The 20019-nt window shown below is 44.2% G+C and overlaps 1 protein-coding gene across 3 annotated transcripts in view; it reads left to right on the forward strand.

Annotated features, from left to right (window-relative positions):
* The window catches only part of LOC122799527 (P2X purinoceptor 4-like), a 1302595-nt gene that overhangs the window by 1050167 nt on the left and 232409 nt on the right, over window positions 1-20019 (forward strand). For all 3 annotated transcript variants that reach the window (XM_044068651.1, XM_044068650.1, XM_044068652.1), the window contains exon 10: window positions 15582-15647. In XM_044068651.1, the coding sequence (XP_043924586.1) occupies window positions 15582-15647 (66 nt within the window). The remainder of the gene's footprint in view (window positions 1-15581; window positions 15648-20019) is intronic.

Below are 20019 nucleotides of genomic sequence, written 5' to 3' on the forward strand. Positions count from 1 at the left end.
GCTGAGCTCCTCCTCTCCTACCCATCATGTCCCACTCTCCCTCCACCCCCTAAATCTCATTTGCCACTCATTTGTACAGCTATGGGGTCTGTTGCTGAGCTCCCTCCAAGGAAATTTTCAGTGTGTTTTGGGTATGCGAGTGCTTCAATTTTTGTCTTTACCTCCTTTTACTATCTCCTGTTCTCTAGTTAGTTTAAAACATCAAAAAAAAAAGTTTAATTAGTGTAGAAGAGATTAGAAGTAGGGTCTCTCTCTTTCTACTTTCTCCCTTTTCTTGTAGTGCTTTTGTGGTTGGTCCTTGTATGGCTGATCCTAAGCCAGCAGGCTTTAAGAAGTGCACAGAGTGTGGGCATAAAAGCCCACCTTCCGATGCTCATGCTTTGTGTGTGGTTTGTCTAGCTGCAGCCCACCTAGATTCCTTCTGTTCTGTATGCGTGGGTTTCAATCAGCAATCACTTATAGACAGGAGGAATAAGTTAATCCTCAGGGGCCTTCTCCCTTCTGCCTCTCCATCATCAGTGGAGTCCATTTCAGGCACTCAAATCCCCTCGAAGAAAGTGGCTGAAAAGGGCAAGGACAGGGGCAAACATAAGCGGTCTCCCGATAGAGATTCAGCTGCTGAGGGAGAACTGCCAACGGAGACTCACCCTTCCACTTCACCTTCCCATCTGCTCCAATCTCCATGCTTCTCTCTGAAGCTGGCAGGTCCTCTACCCAAGTCCCCTATTCTGGTTTCGGCCAGGCACAACTCCAGGCTATGGTCGACAGCCTGTTTTGCCAGGTCCTCCCCGGAGTCTCTGTGTTCGAGGTGGACAGGCTGATGAGGAAATTTCTTAAAGTGCAAATTCAGTTGGGAGTTTTGCCTGCCCCAGCCCGCGCTGGAGCTATAGGTGATCAGCCTACTTTCTTGCCTATCTCTCCTTCTCCAGTCTGCCCTTCAGTTTCGGAGCCCTTGAGTCTGAGGATCCTGAGTTTTAAGACATCTGCGTCAACAGGTACCTGTACCTCAATGTTTACCGTCACCTTAAGTAGTTCAGCCCTAGTGTCTTCAGGCCCTACTGACTCTGAGCCATAGCTTCGGTGTCAGGTCCAAGGGGTTGGTTTTAGCTGCCAGGCTTTTGTAGCTGTCCCTTCCCCTCTGCGCCGTGGTGCTTGGTAGTTTGGCTCTGACTCTGCCTTCAGTGCTGAGAGAGGCAGGAGTTCACAGAGCTTCGATGTTGATGGCTTCTGCCCTAACGGAGTTGCCATTGGAATCTCGTTCACCCTCGGCTTTCAAAGTAGTGGAGAAAGTTCTCTCTGCCCCCCCATGAGAGAGACTATTCTCCCCCCTTTGGACCTGACTTCTCTCCCTTCTGAGTTGGCCACTCCTGATCCCTCTCTCCAGTCTACTTTGGTACAGCAAGGTCCAAGGAGCTTGCTGGTGGCTCCCCTTAAGGAACATGCCGAGTCTTCTGACACCTCCCCAAAGCGGTGCACAGGAAGCATACATCTAAGATGAAGCACCTTGATTCCCCACTGTAATCCCCGACCAAAGACATGTACTTGCATACAGGGGAATTATCCCCCAGATCCCCACCTGAGGATGTCTACTTTGGGGATATCATGGAGATCCTTCAACAGAAAGGTGGGTGGTCTTTCCACAAACCTTACTCTGACGAGTCCATGTTCCTGGAAGCCTTTGGAACAGGTCTCTCTACATCCTGGGTTTCCCCTCATGCTTAACATAATGTTTACCAGGAAGTGGAAGGCACCAGCCACTGTAGAGCTGATACCGAATGCCCAGATAAAATTCTTAGTGCTCCTGTGGATAGGCTCCGCTGGACTAAAGGTGTCCCAGTTGATGCGATGGTGGTGGCAGTTGCACAAAGAAAGAGCTGGCCCAGGAGAGCTCTTCGGTTCATCCCCTGGACATGGAATCTAGGGTGATGGACAGATTTGGCAAGCAGGTCTACTCTTCAGTGACCTATTCTGTATGTGCACTGAATTATTTGGCACATATGGTCAGACTGCAGAGAGACCACATTAAGGAAATCTGAGTCCATCCCAGGTTCCATGTCTGAAGAGGATAAGAAGATCTCCTCCTCCAGAATGGCCACCCTCTGTTCTATCTCAAACATGTCCATGAGGTTGCTCTTGCATGCAGCAGAGAGAGTACCTCGAGTGGCCAGTTCAGGCATTGCCACTAGGCATTATGCCTAGATGAGGCTCTCTGAATTCTTGGAACCCTTCAAGGCTTCCTTTCTTTATCAATGTGCCTTTTGATGGACCATCCCTTTCTGGTCCCATGGTCAGAGACGCTCTCTCCCAGTGCGAGAAAGACCCTCTCTGCGATCTGAATATGCTTTTCTACCCCACAAGGGCCCTATTCCAGGAATCAGCGTGGCGGTAAAAAGCTATGGTTTGAAAAGTCTTTGTGAACTTCCTAGGACTCGCAGGGAGACTTTTCCTCCAGAGGGGGAAATGATTCCAGTGGCAGGGGAGGGGGGGTCCAAGAAATCTGGGGTCTCTTAGATATGTTCTCGGACAGACCTTATCAGCAATCCTGAAGGATTGCCAGACTGCTGTACTCTGGAGGCAGTCTGGGGATGTTTCTCCCTTCACCCAACAGCCTGGGAATCCATCACTGTCAATCGTTGGGTGATAAAGGTAATATCTACAGGTTACACCATTCTGCTCCTCAAATCCCCAAAACCATCTCAAAACCTCCCAGATGTGCCACCCAGTCAAAGGGAGGCAGCAGCTCTAGACATCACAAAGCTGCTGGAGAATAGTCATCCAATCCGTCCCCCATGATCAGTTTGGATCGGGCATCTATTCCAGATCTTTTTGGTGCCAAAGAAAATGGGGGACTTCAGACCAATTCTGGATCTCGCTTCCCTAAACAAGTTGACTGCCAAAACGAAGTTACAAATGGTCACCATGCAGTCCATTCTGCCTTTTCTGCAGAAGGATAATTGGATGCACTCAGTAGACCTTCAGGATGCATATTACCACATCAAGATGGGCAAACACCCCAGTAGGTTCCTCTGCTTCCTGCTGGGAGCCAATCACTTTCACTGCAGGGTACTTCTCTTTGGACTCACCACAGCCCCCAGAGTGTTCATCAAAGTGATGGCAGTAGTTGCAGCTCACCTGAGACTGCTTGGATTCCACTTATTTCCTTATCTGGATGATTGGCTCCTCACTGCCCCCATCAAACATTGACATCTGCAAGCCAGGGATTGCCTCCTTCACCTAGCCTCGACCTTGGGCATAACCATCATTTTTTCCAAGTCAAAATTGGATCCCGTCCAGATCATCAACTTTATAGGGGCTTGACTAGACGCAACACAGTGCTTGGCCTTCCTTCCCTCCCCAAAACAGAATTCAGTCTCTTCAGTTGCATGCGAGTCAGATTATTTCTGATCATCTTCCCCCACCTTTCTCACTCTCAGAACACTGGGGTCGATGGCAGCAACCATAACTCTTCTCCTAGTAGCTTGCCTTCACAAGAGAGTGCTTCAGTGGACCATATTGGTTCAATGGTTCCTTCTCAAATTTCCCATGGACTATTCCATCAAACTTTCTCGAGTCTGCAAGGAGTCTCTTCCATGGTGGCTTCATTCTCAGGAGCTGTACTCAGGACCACCATTCATTCTGTCTACTCCCAAGGCCACTGTGACCACGGACGCCTCCCAGATCAGGTGGGGGGGGGGGCATTGGCTGGGTCAGATGGTCCAAGGCACCTGGTATCCCCTAGAGACAAACTTGCGTATAATTGTCCTGGAGATGAGGGAAGATCTTTTGGTGTTGCAAGCTCTTCATGCCTCTCCTCCCACAGGGACAATTGCTATCCAGACAGACATGACGGTCATCTGGTACATCAGCAAGCAGGGAGGAACCAGGTCCTACCCCCTATGTTATGAAGCCATGAGATTGTGAGAGTGGGCGATCTCTTACAACCACTTTCTTGTACTAATGCACATTCTGAGAAAGTCGAGTATTTTAGCAGACAAGCTCAGCAGAACCATTCTGATGCCTCATGAGTTTTCTCAACCCTTCAGTGGTAAACATGATCTTTCACAAATAGGGTCAACCTTGCTGTGATCTGTTTGCCTGTCCTTCCAACGCCAAGTGCAACGAGTATTTTGCCCTGATTCTCCCTCCAGGGGAGTCCCCCAGAGACATTCTGGTCCATGCTTGGCCCCAAAGTCTTCTTTATGCTTACCTTCCTCTTCTCCTGTTTCCCAAATTCTTCTCGAAAGCTCAGAGGTTGAAGTGCAAAGTTATCCTCATTGCCCTGGCCTGGCTTTGACCAGTTTGGTTCCCCTTCCAATGATCTCACTTCAAGTGTCTGCCTTGGACTCTCTGTCCCCTTCCAGATGATCTGTCCCACCCTTCGGGCACCCAACACCCAGACATCCTCAGCCTGAAGTTAACTGCTTGGCTACTTCACTTCCAGTGATGGCTAGAACTCCCAGGCTATCCCTCCCCTGTTCAGAAGATTCTGATTGCATCTCATAAGGCCTCTACCAGAATTACCCTAGTAAATTGAAGAGGTTTTCTATTTGGGCATGACTGCATCAGTTAGACTCTTTCACGGTCCTCTCCCAGCTATTTTAGATTTCTTGGCTCACATCTTCATCAGTGGAGCTAGCTTCTCCATGGTCAAGGTACAGTTGTCAGCCATCTCCAATTTCCATATTGGCGCAGATTCTACATCTTTGGCAACCATGAAAATATGTAAGGCCTTTTTGAGGGGCACCTTTCTTCTTCGGCCTCCGGTCAAGGACCCTACTTTGGGATCTCACTTTAGTGTTACAAGCTCTAGTTTCTGCTCCCTTTGAACCAGCTAGGACAAACTCAGGTAATCGAAAAATACTGATAAAAAAATAAGTTATGTACTCACCATAACATTCCATCTGAGTAGGTAAACTTCATTTGTCAGCATCCTATGGGAATTGGATCCGACCTCTGATCCGAGCCGGCAGTTTTCAACAGCTTTAGCTCTGAGCTCCAAGCTCCTCCCCCTACCCATAATCCCCTGCCAACCCTGACTGACCTCAGATCAAGTTTGCCCAAAAGCAGATACTGCTTGAAGACTATTACTCTCAAAGATAAAGTGGGTAACACCCATGGACCTGAGTATGAAAACATTCGTAAGTGAGGGGGCAGGAGGGAGGGACGGTTGCTGACAAATGAAGTTTACCTACTAAGATGGAACGTTATGGTGAGTACATAACTTCTTAATCTGAAGTAGTTAACTTCATTTGTGCAGCAACCTATGGGACAGAGTCCCCAGCTACCTGAACCTTGGGAAGCCTTCATGGAAGGATGTTTCGGAGCACTGCAGAGCCAAAGGATGCTCTCCCTCTGGAGATAATGTCCAATTTATAGTGATTGATAAAGGTATGAGATGAGGCCCAAGTGGCTGCCTAACAAATATCATCCAAGGAGACTCTAGTTCTAAAAGCCGCAGAGGTAGACATAGACCGAGTAGAGTGGGCATGGACTCCCTGAGGTGCGGGCCTGCTAGAACTTTCATATGCTAAAAGGATACACTGCGACATCCATCTAGACAGTGTGACTTTAGACACAGATTTACCCAAGTTAAATTTGGCAAAGGAGACTAACAACTGGTCAGATTGCATATGACCAGATGTCCTGTGGATGTAGAAGCGAAGTTGTCTATGCATATCCAGTGAGTGTGATTTGTATTTCCCTTTGGTAATTAGGAAAAAAGTCTGGTAGGTTGATGGACTGGTTAATATTCGATTCAGAGGCAATCATGGGAAGAAAAGAGGGATTAGTCCTGAGGGTAAACTATCCTTGTGAAAAGTCAAGTATGGGGGTTTTACACAGAGGGCTTGTAGTTCAGAGACTTCGAGCCGAGGTGATAGCAACAAGAAAGGCCATTTTCCATGACAAGAATCTAAGATCTACTGAAGCTGCAGGGTCAAACTGGGGAGCTGTCAAGGCCTGAAGCACCAGCGTTAAATCCCAAGGAGGGACTACATCCTTCACTGGAGGTCTGAGCAGAAAGGTGCCCTTCAAAAAGGTCTTACACAATTTCGTGGTGATCAAAGGGCCCAGTTCATTTCCCACGTGATAATGAGAGATAGCTGCTAGTTGAACCTTGACTGTGGAGGAGCTAGCCCCCTGATGAAACAGCCCTGTCAGGAAGTCTAATACAGCGGGCAAAGGAGCTGTGAAAGGATCCAAATTTCGACGTTCCACCCAAATGGAGAAACGTTTCCATTTGCTACTATAGATCTTTTTAGTAGAAGGCTTGTGCGCTGCTACTAGAATAGTTTCAACTGGGGAAGAGCTACCGGGAGTCCTAGCTACAAGTGGAACTGGAGCAGCCAAGCTGTGAGCTTGAGATTGTCCAGATTCGGGATTGGGAGATCTAGGGGGTGGGATATTAGATCCAGACAGGGATCCAGAATCCAAGGAGGATTCACCAGATAAGACCAAAGGTAAGGGAACCAGGTTTGACGAGGCCAGAATGGGGCAATGAGGATTATCCTGCTCCCCAACCGGCTAGCTTTCTGTAGAAACTTCAGCATCAGAGGAAGAGGAGGGTAGGCATAAAGTAGACCGGGAGGCCAAGCATGCACCAAGAGCGAAGTAGTCGTAACATTTTGTGTTCGAGGGAGAAGCAAAGAGATCGCAACAGGGTTGACCCCATTCGGCGAAAATCCGATTCGCTATCTCGGGATTCAGAGACCACTCGTATGGTAACAGGATGGTGTGACTTAGTCTGTCCGCTAGGATGTTGGACCGCCCCGGAATGTGCATTGCTATAAGAAAGCGGTTGGTGGAGATCACCCATTCCCACACCCTCATGGCCTCTCGACAGAGTGGGTAAGACCTGGTTCCCCCCTGTTTGTTGATGTACCAGACAACAGACGTATTGTCCGTCTGAATCGCAATCGTTCCTACAGGAAGAAGGTCCTGAAGTGCTTGCAACGCTAACAGCACTGCCCTCATCTCTAGGACATTGATATGCAGAGAGGTCTCCGTAAGGTCTCACGTGCCTTTGACTGTCCTGCCCGAACAATGTCCCCCCACCCAAGGCTAGGGGAGGGACCATAGAAAAGGGGTGTCCTTCCTGGAGGTTCGGAGATTGGAGCCACCATAAGAGGGCCCTCTTGCAAGCCCTGCTGATGGGAATGGGATGGCTCCAAGGATATCGAAGAAAGGACTACTGGACCTGGAGGGTCCATTGTAAGACCCTCATGTTCAAACGTGCCATTGGCAATAGGTTGATTGCCGTCGCCATTGAGCCTAGAGCCCTCAGGACCAATTCCACCGGAGAAGCTGGAGTTTGTAGAATGGCCCGCACATGTAGCCTCAGGGTTCGTAGCCGGTCTGTGGTCAAGAAAGCTAGGAGCTTGTTTGTGTCTAATCTGGCCCCTATGAAGTCTATGGTCTGAGTCGGGGTAAGAGATGACTTCTCTATGTTGATAGTGATCCCCAGCCGGGGAGCTAGACATAGAAAGTAGTTTTTGGCTGCGCAGAGTAAATGCCTTGTCGGGGAGGTCAGGAGCCCAGTCGTCCAGGTATGGGTAGACCTGAATTCCCTGGAGCCTCAGGTGGGCCGCTATCACCGCTAACACTTTAGTGAACACCCTGGGGGCCTGTGGTGAGACCAAAGGGGAGGACCCTGAATTGGAAATGACTGGCTCCTAGCCGGAAGTGGAGGAACCTTCTGGATTGCCTGTCCATCAGAAAGTGGTAGTACGCATCCTTGAGGTCTATAGAGCACATCCAGTCGTTCTCCCGCAAAAGGGTGAGAATGGATTGAAGGGTGACCATGCGGAACTTCTCTTTGGCTACTGACAGGTTCAGGGGGGAGAGGTCGAGGATAGGTCTTAAGTCCCCCCTCTTTTTTGGCACCAAGAAGAACCTGGAGTAAAACCTCGACCCGCACTGGTCTGGGGGAACGTGTTGGATGGCTCTTTTTCCAGCAACTGTTGGATTTCTGTTGCTGCGGCCTCCCTCTGATCAGGTGGGACATCGGGGAGGTATCTGGGGCTGCATGGGTAAAGAGAAAAGGGAATCTGATATCCTCTGGATGTAATGCAAAGCACCCAGCGGTCTGTCGTGATGGACTCCCAAGCTGCTAGGTGCTTCGAGAAACGCCCCCGACTGCCTCCGGAGTGGAACAGTCGGGCAACCCCTCAGGGGTGTTGTGTGGGTTGGTCCGAGAAGGGTTCTCTGGATCCAAAGTGCCATGGGCCCCCTCTGCCTCTAGGGCGGTGTCCACCCTGCCCTCCTCTGCCGCGGAAGGGCTGGGAGTCCGGAGCAGGATGGGACTGTTGCAACTTCTGGGACCACATCTTCTTCTGTCCCTTTTGGTTCTTGGAGAAGGACCTCTGGGGAGCAGAGAAGCGGACTCCGGCAGACGACGTCTTCCCATCCTCCTCTCTCTGGACCAAGGTATCGCGAACAGTTTTGCCAAAAAGGGCAGAACCATCGAAAGGGGCATTAGCGAAAGACGCCTTGAAGGGTTCCGTGAAATCACAGTGCCAGAGCCAGGCCTGACGCCTCATGACAAGGCCCGCTCCGCTGGCTCTAGCGGCTCCTTCCGTGGCATGGGACAGTAGCCGCATAGAGGTGTTTGATATGGATCGGAGAGTGGCCATCCAGGTGGAGTGCAATTGCTTGTCCTCCGCCGACATGGACTCGGGGGGGGGGGGGGGGTGATGCAGCGTACTCTTTGATAAGGTCCCGCTGCAGTCAAAGCACATGTGCCATGTAGTTCAGTGACCTCACAGAGAAGGTAGCTGAACTAAAGACCCGCTTACCTAAACGGTCCATCGACCGAGACTCCTTGCTCGGAGGATGAACCGAGGGACTCTCCTGAGCTAGTTCCCTTTTGGTGGCCACCGCCACCAACATGGCATCTACAGGGGGACCCTTACTCCAGTGGGACTTGTCAGAGGGTGGGCTGAGAATTTTGTCCGGGCGCTTGCGGACTGGCTCCACAGTGTCCGGCTCCTTCCACGCCCTGGTAGTAATCAAATCTACCAGGGGGTCGGCCGGAGGGGACACCCAAGAGGTAGACGGGCCTGCTTTAAATGCCTTCAGGAACAAGGATTCATCTGAGGTAGGCTTTGGGGCAGACAACCGCCCCTTATCCTTAGTATCTCCATGATGTCACCAAATGAGACATCTTTGGGGGGTGATCTTGGGGAGCCTTCCCCCTCCTCCAAATCCGTGTCCTCAGTCAAGGCTCGGGGGAGTCCAGGTGCCTCCTTTTGCACCTTCGCTTGTGAGGAACCTCCTCGGGGGGGCTGTCCGAGGAGGTCTCACCAGCCACGTCTTGTTCCAAAGGAACAACCTGGGACGTCGGAGCAGGCTGTCCCTGGGGCCGGGTGATGGAAGTCGGGCCCAACAGAGGAGTGCAGAGTGGAGCCGTGGCATAGCCGGGGGCCTGGAATCTCTCGACAGGGCCCTCTCCACCACGTCGAATGCCGAGGGAGAGCTGCTCTCTCTGGGATCCGAAAGCAGACCCTCACTCGGATCCGATGGATGGATCGGGGCCGGCGCAGAAGCGATCGGACCCGATGGACCAGTATGCTCCGACCTGGATGGAGCCGAAGGCATACCGATACCCCCGGATCCGAAGCTCAGCCCTCAGCTCCGAGAGCTCAGATCCAAAGAAAATGGACCCGACAAACTCGAGGGAAGTGTCGGTGCCGAAGTACCCTAGACTATCTGTGCCGACACCCCCCCGGCTCCAAGGCTGCCCAGCTCCAAAGACTCCGTGCCCGGGAATCGGGACTGAGAAGGAGCTATCGGGCAAAAAGGGGTCGAGCCCCCCCCGGGGGGGGGGAGGCAGGAGCACTCCCATCTGCAGTTGGGCCTGGAGGAATCTTCTCATCATCCGGTCCAAATCTGCATCCGTGAGACTTAGGGTTGATCTCGTTGAGGCCACCGAGGCGGGACGGGAGTGTCACCTCGACCTCGAAGGAGATCGGGTCTCCTCCTCCTCCTCAGGACCCGGTGAAAAGCAAAGGGACCAGATCAGAGAAGGAGACGACCCAGAAATCTTGGAGGGAGAAGACCGCTTAGCCGGGGGGCCGAAGCGGAGGCCTCGGCCCGCCGCTTGTGGTGTTTATCCCTCCTTTTCTCTTTCCTGGCCTCCCTCTCCTCCGGGCCTAAGGCGGGAGGATGAGTCCCGGCCAGGGTGAGGGAAGCAGGAGTGGCAACCACCGCAGCGGGAGCCACAGGAGGACTGGAGGTAGAAGCCGAATCCGGGGGCAGAAGACCCGCCAGAATCAGCTTAGACCTCCAGTCCTTGAGTGCCCTGAGGTTGAACGCCACACAGATGGAACAACAAGAAGACAGGTGTTCAACCCCAAGGCACAACACACACCGAGTGTGGCCATCCGCCGGGGACAGCTTATGGCCACACTCGGTGCACTTTGAAAAAAATCGGCTTTGGGGCCTCAGACATTTTAACTAAAAGTGAAAACTACACATGTTAGGCCCCAAACACACACACACACACACACACACACACACACACACACACAACCCTAACAGAACCACGAAGGAAGGGGGAGGTAAATGACAAAAAATATAAAGTTAAACTAAAGAGGGTTTTATACAAAAAGGGACCTGGAAACACACACAACCAAAATCTGAAGAAAAGAGAAGAAAAGGTAAATTTTTTTCTCACAAAAAAGTCTCTAATGCCTGGAACTCTAGATCAAGCTGCTGTTGGTTAACCGCGGCAAACTAGAACTGGGGTCAGTCAGGGTTGGCAGGGGATTATGGGTTGGGGAGGAGCTTGGAGCTCGGATCTAAAGCTGTTGAAAACTGCAGGCTCGGATCCGATTCCCATAGGTTGCTGCACAAATGAAGTTAACTACTTCAGATCAATGGTTAATGCTCCAATACCAGCAGGTGAAATCCGAAAAGAAATAAACAAGCTAAATACAAAAGTCTTGATGGTTGTTGAGAAATCGAAAGGCAAACCACCCAGTTCGTCTCTTAAATTATAGCAATTTATTTAAGCACCAAAAACGAGCTTTTCTTCGGAACACACTCCAACTCCTTTGAACCAGCTGCCACAGCTGATTTGCAATTTTTGTATTGCACGATGACCTTCTTAGTGGCTATCACTTCTAAGAGGGTTTCGGAACTTCATGTTTTATCCATTAAAAGCCTCCTTATCTTGTCTTCCACAAAGACAGAGCAACTCTTCTTCCTAATGCTTCCTGTATGCCCAAGGTTGCTTCAGAGATCAACATCAACCACGTGATTAATCTTTTTCCCCAATTTCCAAAACAAGGGAGAGTACAAGCTTCATCTACTTGATGTTCACAGACAGTTACGTTTTTACTTGACTAGGACAAAAACCTTTAGAAAATCGGACAAACTGTTTGGCTCCTTTGCTAGCTCCAGTTTAGGAAGACCAGTTACTAAGGTGACCTTAGCTAATTGGATCTCAAAGTGTAGTGCACTGGCATGTTCTAATACAGGAATTCCTCTTCCAAATAATGTCAAAGCTCATTTCACTAGGGCTATACCTAATTCTGCGACCTTCTGGACCAGAGTGCCTATCGATGACATTTGCTCAGCAACTACGTGGGGTTCCTCTCGTACCTTCATATCTCATTACAAACTGGATGTTTGTTTCAGGAGTAGGGCCTCCTTTGGCTCTGCTGTACTCCAGAATATCCTTCCATGAGGGCCACCTGAGTGGAAGACCAAATGAAGACAACTTCAGATAAAAAGTTATGTTCTTAACATAACATTCTGTCTGAATTGTTGCTTCATTTGTCTTCAGCCTTTCCCTCCTTCCCCCTTCCTTAGATCCTGGGAGGATCTGGCAGAAGTAGCTCCGGTCTCTCCCACTACTGTATCATCCAAGCTCTGAGGTATCCTGTGGATGGTGTGCCTAACATTTGCTTGTGTTTGCATGATGGTTGTTTTATTTTCAGCAGCAAATTCTATTTCAGGGGTGGAGGGAGAGTGGGGCATGATGGGTAGAAGAGGAGGAGCTCTGCTTTCAACTCCAAGGCTGGAGTATACAGCTGAGTCAGATCCAAGACCCACAGGTTGAAGACAAATGAAGCAACAACTCCGATGGAATGTTATGGTAAGAACATAACTTTTTTTTCCTGTTTTGTTTTTTTGTCACTAAAGAAGGCATTTAGGCATTCCAGTCATGAAAGACTCCTACCTACTTGACTAAAACTGTGCTAGGAGATGGTGGAATCATCCTTCTAGGGAAGGGGCAAGAATTCATTCTGATTTCCTTGGTTCATTGAAGGTCTAATATTCTGGCTGAGGAACTTCTTTGTAAATGACACTGAAACCCTGAAGTTGCAAATTAACGTCTGATAGCTTAATGCTTTATACTAAAAACATATAAATATCAAAAACATTGAATCATCTGTGCTAAAAAATATTTTTTTCATGGAATCCTTGGCATACGAAAACTGATAGTGAATAGTCTTCTCTGAACATTTAATTTGTTTTAAGATCTGGCAGGTTCAAGCCTCCTTAATACTAATTAGCCTTGCTGTGTCTAAGCTTACTATGCTAAAGAGCCATGTTCACTCGTTTTGCCATTACTTCTAGTTACTTAGTTTGAATTTCTTTAGTTATTAAATTTCATGGTGTTTGGACCTCTTTTTAGTATATAAAACAGCATCTACTTCTTGAAAATAAAACAGTTTCCACATGGCTACATAGGCATAAAGAGCATTACTGGGCCTGATATATGTTCGTTAAAACAGCTCTGTAAGCTCCTAAAAATATCTTGAACACTAGATTTGGTTTCATGCCCCTTCTAGATCTGAGCTGTTAGATGTTATTATCTAATCCATGCCTATATTTGCCTTTTTTGTATACTTCCATTTGACACCCATGGCTCCATATGGCATCCTGATGTTTTTAAGTGCTGGCTTCATTAACTGACTTCCCAGTTAATAGGAAAATTTTATAGAGCAAGGTATAAGGAACAAACTGACACTAAACCAGCTCCGGTTGCGTAGAGCAATAAAGCCCTGACTAAAACCCTGAAGTCCCAAGTTCATTTAATGGCTCGGGTGCCTGACAGAGCTGGCAGGGGCAGACAAGAATAAAAGTAGGGTCCACTCACCCTACCTGGTGAAAGCTAGAGAAAACTGCCTGTGGTACATTTCTTTGAGTGTGCAGGGACTGCTCTTGTTGGCTTATGTCCCTTGCAGAGGCAAGGGACAGCCCGGTGCTAACAGTCACCACATGTGCGACTTACAAAAGTGCTAAAACAGTATACAGGTGTAAGGTGGGAACTAGGGTTGACCACCTTTGTGGACCTGAATTCTTGCCTGATTCCTACCACCTGACTTTCACCATAGGTGGGACTAATTGGCTAATTGGTATCCCTGAACAGGAATGACTGGGTCATAGGACTCTTGTCAAGGCTGAGGATGACTGCTTCTTGCCCCTGAAGGAATGAATAGGTCAACTGGGTGAAGGTAGAAGCACTGGGCAGGTCCAGAGGAGGGTTTAAAAAAAAAAAAGACAACTTTATTAATGTAGGAAATCATGTAGTTGAAGGTGGGCGACAAAAAATATACATTGTCACGTCACTGTCCGTTTGGAGTACACTTTACTGGAGATTGTGCTAGTTTAATAATTATGTGGTGCAATATTTCCATATGCAGACTGTAAGTCAAGTGTCTTTGAAAATATTATAATGTACAACACCAGGTGAAACCGCAGATGATCATGAAAAAAATTGCCCGTTATATTTGCCCCATAAATTGTTTGTCTTGAGAGATATGCAGTATTTATATTGCTAATTTTACAGATAAGTATAACTTTTTCTTATTTGCATAAATAACTCAAGTGAATTTCTTGCGATCATGTGAAAGCTCAAGTGTGGATGAACAAGAAGTGCTCTGATATGTCTAGGCCATATTCCAAGATATGTTTGTGAAACTTTAAAGAAAATATAAATCTGGCCGTGTATGCTGATGTGAAGACTGAATGCACTGTGACCATTATTACTGTAAAAAAGACACATTTTTGTTTATTTTGCTGAAAACATTTATACATTTTTAATAGCATTTACTGTGATTCTTAATTTGTTTGGTTTATGCTTTTAACTTGCTTTATTGACAGAATGCTCTGGAATGCAAGAATGTGTGCAGTCTGCTAGATGTGTGACATTCCACAGATCTGAGGTGTTAGTCATGTAACTTGTACTGTCATGTCTGACTCAAAGCCCTAACTTTATCATGGAAGCATTGCAGATTTTATCCATGGCTACGTATAAGATTGCATTGCCATGTGAGTTCTGCTAGGGTTTGACCTGCTGTTCTAATTGAAAGTTATATTTTTGTTTATAAGCTAGACCCCACCGATAGACACACACAACTCCCAACTGTACCACCACTGTACTAAACCAAATCCTTTACCTCTTTCCCCTTCTCTGTGTCTCATGCCACTTTTCAGACTATTCTGTATAAAAGTGCTACAACTCCATGGATCATGCTAGCTGTCATCTCAGACAGTCCTGTTTCTTTTATTCTCGTTTCATAATATATATTTAAGCTGTAAGCATTTTTGTTCCTCCATGCTGCATGTACAACTGTATCTCTATCACTTATGCTGTATGAACAATCGTATTTATGTGCCTCTAATATGTAAAAATGGAATATCATTTGTGGAGTTTCTCCCTGGGCCACTGCTGAAAATGGGTTCTTGCCCAGTTAGACTTTCATAGTCAACATACATTTTTACAGGTACACTGTATTTTAGTTCTGCTATCACTTTGAGTATTGTAAATGTCCTTTACTGTTAGTATGTGTACATATTGTACTGCTATTGTAGATGTTCAGTCGTTCCACATTCATACTATGTTTTTGGTAGATTTGAACTGTAATGGCTTTATGTATGCTATGCAAATAAATTAACATGTTTTGTTAGCTCTGGCTTGGACTTCAAGCAGTTTGGCCCACACAATCTCTGCTTTTAACTGTTTTCTTTGTATTAAAAGTATTTAAACACAAAGAAAAGCGAGCTTGTTATTTACAATTGGTTTGTTTGCAAAACCATCATATCTTAACACCATGGCCATCTCGTGTTCTATTGCCACCCTTAGTCCATGTACGTGAGGCTTTAAACAAAAACTAAAAAAAAAAGGTTGCATGCGACTTTCAGTACGAAATGTGGTATCATACATCCACACACATACTATACAGTTACAGTAGTTACAAATTTACAGTAATCAGGCTAAAATCTCTGCCACCAAAACTACAAGGAATGCAAATTTGACTTAGTGTTTTCTTGAAAATGTACAAAAAAGGCATGAAACACTGAGGTTTCACCCACTGGAGAGGAAGACATTTAAGATAGTTAAGGGGACGGATTGACATAATAGTTGTTTACTTCACAGACACAGGGTTTGATTCTCACCATTGAGGGAAATTTGCTAGACTTAAAATTGTGCACAAGAACAGCTAAACTAATACGTACCTATGAAAACAGCCTAAAACCAATCTATTTTCCAGGATGCAACATGCTAAGAATTAAAAGTGACAAGTATTTTGGAAAGTAATTTATTCATACACTTTTTTTTTTTTTTTCAGGCTGGAAAATTTAATATTATTCCTACAATGATTAATATTGGGTCTGGTTTGGCATTACTTGGAGTGGTAAGTAATTTGGAATTAAGTTGTGTAAGAAAGTAAACGTAATGGAGAATTTGTGTTGTGGCTGTTTGGGGTAATGCAACCTTTCCTATGGAGATGCAAATTACTGCTAAGATCAGAACTCCTGTTTGAAATGTCATTGAGCAGTATCTCACCTCCAGAACTCTACTTTTCTAGATGGAGAATGCTTAGAAACATTGGTATTGAGGAGAGAGTAAGTGGGGTCAGATATCCTCTTCAAATTGTGTATATAAAAGATGAACAGTGAAGCCTTTGAAAGTATTAAGATGCACATAAACCTGCATGTGTGTGTGTGTGTGTGTATGTATATATATATATATATATATATATATATATGTACATCTGTAGGTGTATACATCCATGTGCATATATGTACGGTGTATGTATATTGTATAAAGATATACACACGAGTTCATGACAACTTATTGAATACTGGAATTTACTGAAAGTCATAATACTAAATGCCGAATGCTTACTCAGAAATAACTGCTAACATGGGTCCTACAAAATATATTTATATGTAGATCTGTCTCTCTCATATATTTTCCCACACAAATCTATATATGTAAGTATCTGCATATAGATTTATATGTATGTATATAGAAATGTGTATATGACAATGAAAATATAGGCAGCCACACTCCTGTAGGCAAATGCTGTGCTGTAAAAAACGCCAAATGTAAACCACAGAATAAAACATACAGCTACAGCAACCATGCAGCAGTTCGTTAGTATTCCAAAGCGATATAATCCAAGATATTCAAGTTTCGAAAAATAAAAGCAAAGTCCTTTAAATATATAAAAAACAGGTAAAGAAGTTTATTGTGCACTCATTCGGTGGTAAACGCTTTCACAAAATTGCTTCATCAGACCATGGTGGACTGAGTATCAAAGTAAATTTAAAAACAATGTTACCAATCAAAAACCATCAAAAAACACGTAATTTCCTTTACAACATAACATTTATGGTTAAAGTAAGGATCATGACTGTTCAAATACCATATAAGATCCAAATTGAAAAACCGACATTTCTAATAAATATTAAGACAGATAATCCTAAAAACATACTTCAAAGAGTCTCCATGGAAGCATTAACCAGCGTTTCAAGTATAAAATCCAGACATATTTATAACGCTGCATTTCCACAAACAAGCAAACCTTATACAGGGACCCATAATAAACATATATCATCATAAAATGAATTCATTCATAAAAAACAAAAAACACCAGTATAAATAAAAACATAGTATGTACCAAAATCCCATAAGTAACAGTATTAGACAAACTATAATAATTCTATATATAAATTCTCACGAACCTTGGTATGTGGAAATTTTGCAGACCTGCTTCAATAAACACCTGAAAACCCTTACAACTTCAAAAATATATAAAAACATTAACATTCCTTCCCTTAAAAGTCCATTCAACAACTTCATTTAACTTAAACAATAATATACATATATATACATAACCATATACCCATACATGGCTAGATATATTAATATAACACAAAAGCCTTAATGCACGATAATAAATTATTAAATCATTAATTATTATTATTTTGAAGATGACATATCATAAGAACAGTGTTTAAATAACTGTCAAGCATCAAAATAAAAAATACTCTTAGGAGTTAGAACTTATCGATATACAACATATACAAACTATTCACTAACGTCCATACATAGATGAATTTACATATAAGAAGTCAGAGATCAAACTGTAGTTTCTGACTCCATATCCAATTATAGAAAAACCTTTCATAAAGCCTATTAACAAAAAACACATTGATTATGTCTCATTAAAACAAGTATGTATATAAAGATAAACATCTAAATATCACAAATTAAAATACTCAGTGTCTATAAACATATGAATATATGAGCATATGTACATATGAAAATAGGATAAGCATTAGTGTAATATAACTACCTTACTCTGAGGCTCTTTGTACGAAGAACTGGTTTAATAGATATTCTTTCATTCAAACCCTTCCCCGTGTCAGCTCTGAGACGAATAATCCACTTCATTTCTTTTTCCTCAGTCACATTACTTACACTCCCCCCTCTATAATTAGGTTTAATGTTTCAATAACCATAAATTCAAATGTATGCGTGGGGCCTGTTGTCATTACATGTTTGGCTAGGGCATTAGTAATAATTCCTGTTCTAATATTATATAAATGTTCCCTAATCCTATTTTTAAAAAGTCTATCTGTCTTTCCAACATAAAATGAGAGACATTCAACACATGTTGCTAAATAGACAACATGCTGTGTATCACAGCTAACTCTACAATTAAATCTAAATTCCTTACCAGTGTCAGGATGAACAAAACTCCCTGATCTGTTGATGTATACACAATAATTACAGGCTCCACATGGAGATGTCCCTACTATATCCAAAGCTTCTCTATTAGCACATGGATAACATAGCATCCTTTTAATATTCTTTGTATTTTTATATCTGAATTTAGGTTTATTTCCAACTACTTCAGCTATCTGTGGATCAGTAAGCAAAACCCCCCAGTGTCTCTTAAAAATACTATAAATATTATCCCTGTCTTTTGTATAAAACATAGGTATTTTAATCTCAGTATCTGATTCAGGTCTAATATGAGTCACATTCAGTCTGTTTAGAAAAATAAGGTTTCGCTCTATTTTCTCTCAGAGATTCAATACCAGAGAGCCCTTCATTCAAATCATTAGAACTATATCCTCTGTGTTTGAACCTATCCTTCAAGTTATTCAACTCTGTATAAAAACCTTCATCTGTATTGTTCAACCTAGATATACGCATCGCCTGACCTTTAACCACATTCCTAAAAACATAGTTGAGGTGCATACTGCTTCTATGAAGCAAGGTGTTCCTATAGCACTTATTCCTGTAAACACAGGTATCAAATGAACCATCACTTAACCTCTCAGTACTTATATCAAGAAAATCAATCTTCCTTTCAGAAACAGCCATAGTAAATTTCAAATAATTAGTGGCTTGGTTCATCTGTCTAACAAAAGTTTCTAACTTGTCTAAGGTGCTATTCCACAGAAGAAAGACATTGTCGACAAAACGTTTATAAAATATAACGTCTCTCATATAATTTCATTTTATATAAAATATCCTCCTCCCACATAACAAGGAACATGTTGGCGTAGCTATTGGCACAAGATGTGCCCATAGCCACGCCATCACGCTGCAGGAAGGTCGTGCCTCCAAACATAAAGACATTATTTTCAAGGACTATTTCCAAAAAGAGGCATATTAGATCTGTTAGTCTTTCATCATATTCACTATGCCTTTCAAGATACCGTTTCAAATAATTCACACCTTCAAAGTTTGGAATGACAGTAAAAAGTGATTGCACATCTAAAGTCACCAATAAAAAGTCATTTCTATCCTTTTCAATGTTAGTACTAAACACATATAGTTCTTTCAAAAATTGTTGAGTCTCTCAAAACATTCAAATTATCATTTACAAGAGGCCATAAATGCTTCTCAATATACACTGAAAAGGGTACAGTGCACCACCCCCTCCCTGACACAGTAGGTCTCATGGGAGGGTTGGTGCTGTCCTTATGAATTTTGGGTAGGCCATTTATCACTGGGATAATAGAGCTGTCTACATAAAGAAATTTATACAAATCTCTGGTAATGTCACATGATCTTACCAAATCATCAAACATAGATTTAATATTACATATCTTATACTCTACATCTATTTTATCTATAACACCATAAAACTTATCATCCAACATTTTAAACATCGATAGTTCATAATCATTACTATTCATAAGCGCAACTGGTCCACCTTTATCCGCTGGACGTATAGTCACAGTAGTATCAGCTTGTAGCCTTTTCAAAGCTTCACGTTCATTATAATTAAGGTTGTTCCTCTTATCAAAAGTAAAATCATAAAGATCCTTGTTAAAATATTTATGTAAATCATCTTCAACCATTTTATCAAAAGCATAAACCAGAGGGTGTTGGTTAGGCATATAAGTACTAGATCTCTTAAACGCATTCGGACCTGCTGTCCCATCATTTCCCATTTCTAGTTTCAATAAAACATTCCTTGAAAAAGTTTTCAGATCAATAATTATATCAGTAAGCTGGCTAGTAGTTCTAGGAATAAAACCTAACCCTTTATTAAGGACTGCACACTCATTCCCATTACCTATAGCCACGTTCGAGAAAACGATGATGAGAGGACGTTCAATCAGTCGGGGGAGACGGAAACGGAAGATGTCACCAGAAAGAGCGAACGGGCGTACCCTGAAGAAAATGTGGAATTATACAGGGACAACTTGATCTGGAATATTTCTAGTAAGGTTTTGGACCAACATGAGTTGGTGTGT

The sequence above is a fragment of the Protopterus annectens genome, chromosome 4.part0 (assembly GCF_019279795.1).
Source record: "Protopterus annectens isolate FY-2018-M chromosome 4.part0, PAN1.0, whole genome shotgun sequence".
Classification (NCBI taxonomy): domain Eukaryota; kingdom Metazoa; phylum Chordata; order Ceratodontiformes; family Protopteridae; genus Protopterus; species Protopterus annectens.